The sequence below is a fragment of the Mandrillus leucophaeus genome, unplaced genomic scaffold (assembly GCF_000951045.1).
Source record: "Mandrillus leucophaeus isolate KB7577 unplaced genomic scaffold, Mleu.le_1.0 Scaffold190, whole genome shotgun sequence".
NCBI lineage: Eukaryota > Metazoa > Chordata > Mammalia > Primates > Cercopithecidae > Mandrillus > Mandrillus leucophaeus.
In genome coordinates, this window is record NW_012101921.1 from 2,226,349 (window position 1) to 2,232,317 (window position 5,969).

The window sequence follows — 5,969 nt, forward strand, 5'->3', positions numbered from 1 at the left end:
GGGTTTCACCGTGTTAGCCAGGATGGTCTCGATCTCCTGACCTCGTGATCTGCCCATCTCGGCCTCCCAAAGTGCTGGGATTACAGGCATGAGCCACCGCGCCCGGCCTCAAAATTCTTAAGAAGTACTTTGTCAGTATTTTCTAGAGATTTAAAAATATAACTGGAAGGTTAGGGCTAACATTTAAAATAGTTGCTGGGTCTACATTTCTTCAAAATTAAGTGAAGCAAATATAGGAAGCTGTATACAATCACACATTTAGTTGGGAAATACAGTTGTAGGAATTTAGAGGTTAGGGGAGATCGTCATGGTCTGTGTTTTTTGATGATATGACACGTGAGCAGATTGGAATTGCCCAGATTATCATACGTGGAGGAGGAAGGGGAGATTATTATAAAGCCTGGAATGAACATTAACATGGAATTAATCTTAGTTCAGTTTTTAGCTCATTCCATTGTAACCAGGGCCATTCCAAAGGCTGCTAGCGTAGCTGAAAAAAATTTAATTATAAAATTCTAAATAAGTTAATTCAAGAGCTTTTAAAAAGTTTTTTCCATGTGAAGAAGTGATCAAACTGATATGAATGTAATTATTTGGTCTATTCAAAATGGGAATCTCCTCTTAGTTTGAAATGATCGTTTGATATAGAGAATTTCTGTATTTATTTTTTGTTGTTCTTGCTATTTTTCTTCTCAGCCCATGGTTCTTGTTTTTGGTGTTAGTATAAATGCTTTCAAGAGAGTTTTATTGTTTACAGTGAATTTATTTAGAATTCTTCTAAGTCTTACTTTTGCTGTATGCTGCAGACTGTATGGGTGGAATTAAAATTTATCAATTTGACTGACTTGAATTTGAAAAATAAACATCAATTTTAGTCTTACGTTCGGGAGTATACAACAGAAGGGGCTTAAAACTGAATAGCAACATCATTTCTTGTGTGTTATTTAAGATGTAGATATCAAATGTTTTACCACTACTATCTATCCTTATTTAAATTATTTTTAAAAAGACATGGGCAGGTTAATTGTGTCATTCTCCATTCTCAAGTTTCATGTGGCTTGCAACTTTTTGATTTTTAACTGGTCTTTGAAAATGACCCTAATGTTGAGTGTCTTGTCTTAGCATGCTAAGAATTGTAAACAAAACAAAGAATGAAGTCCTTTCAAACTTTAGATGTTTTTGACCTAGTACTAGCTCTGCTCTGCTCTGTTTATGTCATTTTATATTGGGGTTGGCAGTTGGCTCTCTGGTTACCTGCCTTTTGACCAGAGACAAATCGGCAGGTCTTCAACCTAAGAGCAGTGGCCTGACTTAAGAGGCTGCAGATGGAACGCCTGCTTCTGTCCTGTCCTTTCCGTTGATGTCTGCGTGCTCCTATAGTAGGTGGCCCATAGCCTGGGTTTGTCAGTCACTGGGGAATGTTTGGCTTCAGAGTATTATGTTAGCTGCTGCAAGGCCTAATGTTATAGATGCAGTGATTAAAAGCAAAACAAAGGCAAAAGCAGTCGCTATCATTAAAGAGCTCTTATTCTAGTAAGAATCCATAGCTATAAATAAAAATTCCGTTGGCTCCCAAGTCTACTTTTCATTACAATCATTTGTCCTAACATTGACTCTTGTTCAATAGTTATCTGTTTGTGAGATATTCTAAAGCAAAGCATTCGGCATTATTGTCAGTCTTCTCTTGGCCCTAACCTCCTGTTTGTGTATCTTTTCCTGTTTTGTTTTGTTTTGTTTTGTTTTGTTTTGAGATACCCAGGCTGGAATGCAGTGGTGTGATTATGGCTCACTACAGCTTTGACCTCCTGGGCTGAAGCAGCCTTTCCACCTCAGCTTCTTAAGTAGCTAGGACTATAGGCGTGTGCCACGACACATGGCTAATTTTATTTATTTTTTGTAGAGATGGGGTCTCACTGTGTTGCTAAGGTTGGTCTTGAACTTTTGGGCTCAAGTAATCCTCCCTCCCCAGCTTCCCAAAGTGCTGGGATTATAGGTGTGAGCCACCATGCCCAGCCTCCTTCTTTCTGCTAATGCCAACGCTATGAGTACAGTTCACAAAACTTGAAATCTACACTCTACATCCAGTCTGTCACTGACATTCCCAAATCTCCTCTCTTTGTGCTCTGTTACCAGTCTCATAACCAAAACCCCTCACTACTTGTGAGGGAACTGTTAAAGGAGGCTGATATGTCTCTCTGTCTTTATCAGGTATCTCTGCAGAGGAAATTATGCTTTGAAAGTGGAAGTTTGGTTCTGCTCTTGTCACTCCCTTACCAGAAAAATCAAGGGCTTCTAATATAAAATCTCTTCAAAAAACATCTATGTAGGATCTCCAGTAATGTGTTCATAACCCACTTCTCTTAGCTATCTTCTCTCATTCCATAAAGTACTCCAGACATTATGAGCTACTTTTCTGTGACATTTTAATGCCCCATGACTTTGTTCATGTTCTCATTTCTTTTTTAAAAAATCTTCCCCTGCTGGTTGATTCATACCCTTTAGTTCTTAGGTGAAATGCCATCTCCTTCATGATATTGTTTCTTACCTAGCTTGAAATGATTTCTCTATTCTTCAGATTCTTATGCTATTAACTATTAATATGTCACTCTTATGCTATTTATTTGGTTTATATCATAGGTATTTATGCATAGTTTAAGCATCTTGTGGAAGTGATGCTTTCTTTCTTTCTTTTTTCCTTTTTTTTCTGAGACAGAGTCTTACTCTGTCGCCCAGGCTGGAGTACAGTGGCGCAATCTCAGCTCACTGCAACCTCTGCCTTCCGGGTTCAAGCGATTCTTGTGCCTCAACCTCCTGAGTAGCTGGGATTACAGGCACCTGCTACCACTCCCAGCTAGTTTTTATATTTTTAGTAGGTACAGGATTTCTCCATATTGACCAGGCTTGTTTCAAACTTCTGGCCTCAAGTGATCTGGCCGCCTCGGCCTCCCAAAGAGCCGAGATTACAGGTGCAAGCCACCGCACCCAGCCTGTTGCTTTTTTATCTTTATGTCTCTTAGCATGGCGCATACTGCCTCTCGCATACAGGTACTCCAGAAACAGACATTAAGGACTAAATGAAGATACCATTCGGTTAGTTTGGTGTTATTATCGTCAGTGTTCACTTTAATGAGGTGTTGTACATCTGCGTCTGAAAGAATGTGCCAAAACTATGGGCACTTACCTTACATGTAAACATTTCTAATGCTATGGTGACCGTTGTCATCAGTAGTATGAGACAGTGCGCCTTGTCAGTAACAAGACTCCATTTTATTTATTTTTGGACAGGAGAATCAGATGAGAGGGAACAGTCAAAATTGGAAGTTAAAGTTTGGGATCCAAATAGCCCACTTACGGATCGACAGATTGACCAGTTTTTAGTTGTAGCACGGTGAGTACGAGTATGGCATTATCAAGTCAAGAAATTTCTTTATATAAAAGAATTTATAGGTATATGTATTTTTATTTCTTTGTATTCTGGTTTCCCCCCACTGATTGAATTATTTTTTAGTTATGTAAGAAAGCTTAATTATACTGCTTCCTAAATTTATTAGTTTCTGTTTTAAGTGAAAATAGTTGTATTAATTTTTACTGATTAAGAAAACAGAAAAGTATAAAAAAATTCTTCATACCTGAAGAAAATACCTGAAGTCCCATATCCTTAATGAAAAGAGTCATCCTTTTTACTTGACATGGCTTTACTCTGGACATGGATTATTCAGGTATCAATAAGAATGTGCACCTGGAATTCGCTCACCGCATCCATGTGTGAGTAGGGTCTGTTGCTAAGCATAGTGCTTTCCCTTGAGAGCTTTCAGCCTGGCAGCCTGGCTGGCTTGCTTCCTTCCTTCCTTCTCTTTTCTTAAGAGAATGAATGGGACAGAATTTTGTTTTTATTTTAAAAATGATAACAGTAAAAGTACATTACCAAGCAATTGGTGAATGAACTGAGGTATACTTATATAGTGAAATATTACTTTATGGCAATTGAATGAATTAAAGCTATATGTAGCAAAGCGATAAACATCACAAATAATGATGAGGGTATATACCATGTGATCATTTATGTGCATACAGAGTAATTATTTATAAAATGTTTGCTGTGTACAAAACAATGCTTTATTAGTGGATTTTAAAATACATTAAATGGGTATTATATATATTATATATTTGATCTAGGAGTATATATAGGGAACTCTAACAAATTTATAATTATTTTTTAAAAGAATGAAGAAATATGGCAAAATATTAATAAGAGTTAGATCTGGACAGTGGATGCAAGGGTCTTCATTATGTTATTGTCTGATTTTGTGTTGAACTTATTTCATAATACAGAGGGAAAAATAGTCTTGGCTCATCCTTAGACTTCACTGTTCATAGAGCCAGTCACCATGGACGGTCACACTTTTTATTGGTGGCCAGGCATTTGGAGTCCAGAGCCCACCACCTAACTACTAAGCGATTGGATGGAGACACTTGATGTGCATTGCGAAGGGGGCCAATCTTGTGGCCCCTTGTAGAGTACACAATACTGGTCTAGAGTCTCCAGACAGGCTGTCTAGATTGGGGATTGGTTAGGAGACATTGCTGTTTTCAAATTTGATTTGTATTCTGTTTTTTCATTTTTCTGATTGCCTAGGGCCATATGTTTCCCCCCAAAGCCAGCATGAAGGACACTAAGGAGTTGGTTCCTAGTATGTTTTTGTTTTCAATATTTGTTTTAAAAAATAATCTTCTAGGCTGGGAATGGTGGCTCATGCATGTAACCCCAGCACTTCGGGAGGCCAAGGCAGGAGGATTGTTTGAGTCCAGGAGTTTGAGACCAACCTGGGCAATATAGTAAGACCTCTTCTCTTTAAAAAAAAAAAAAAAAAAAAAAAAAGGCTGGGCACAGTGGCTCATGCCGCCTGTAATCTCACTACTTTGGGAGGCCAAGTCAGGTGGATCACCTTAGGTCAGAAGTTCAAGACTAGCCTGGCCAACATGGTGAAACCTCGTCTCCACAAAAATAGAAAAAAAATTAGCTGGGCATGATGGTGGGTGCCTGTAATCCCAGCTACTTGGGAGATGGAGGTGGGAGAATTGCTTGAACCTGCGAGGCGGAGGTTGCAGTGAGCCGAGATAGCACCATTGCAGGCCACCCTGGGCAACAAAGCAAGACTTTGTGTCAAAAGAAAAAAAAAAAAAAGATCTTCTAAATTACAAATTAAGACCACAGTCAAGTACCACTGCCAACCCAGAATGGTTCAGATTTTAAAGACTGACAGTGCTAAGCATTGATCAAGATTTAGAACCAATACTCTCGTATCCTGCTGGTGGGGGTGTACATTGGTACAGCTCCTTTGGAATATTGTTTGCTGTCATCTAACACACATATCTCTTAAGTTTCACTCCTAAATATCTATGCAGCAGAAATGCATACACCTTTGCACCAAAAGATCACGTATACAAATGGATTTATGGCGCTATTCATAGTAACCGCAAACTGGAAACAACACAGAATGTCTGTCAGCAGTAGAGTGGAGGTGGGGATGAGACATCGTACAACAGAATGTTGCATAGCAGGGAAAATGAGTGAATACAGCTGTAGCTAGCAACATGGGTGAATCCACAAACATAGTTTTAATCGAAAGAAGCTGGACATAAAGTCCAGCTGTGTGATTCTATTTGAGCAAAACTAATCTGTGGTGCTACAGTCCAGGGTGGTGGTTCCCTGTGGAAAGGAGCTTGAGGAGCCTCTGAGTTGTGGTCATATTCTTTCTTGAACTGTATGTTGGTGGCATGCATGTGTTCACTTTACAGTAACTATCTGTACATTGTGTACTTTTCAACATGAATGTTGTGTTTTAGTTAAAATATTTATAAAATTTCTTCCTTGGGGTCAACCACAATGGCTCATGCCTGTAATCCCAAAACTTTGGGAGGCCAAGGCAGGAGGATCACTTGAGCCCAGGAGTTTGAGACCAGCCTGG

At 39.0% G+C, this 5,969-nt stretch overlaps 1 protein-coding gene across 1 annotated transcript in view; it reads left to right on the forward strand.

The window, feature by feature from the left end:
- Positions 1–5,969, forward strand: part of MTA3 (metastasis associated 1 family, member 3) — a 217,310-nt gene that overhangs the window by 113,283 nt on the left and 98,058 nt on the right. The window contains exon 7 of the mRNA XM_011978218.1: positions 3,286–3,388. Within this exon, the coding sequence (XP_011833608.1) occupies positions 3,286–3,388 (103 nt within the window). The remainder of the gene's footprint in view (positions 1–3,285; positions 3,389–5,969) is intronic.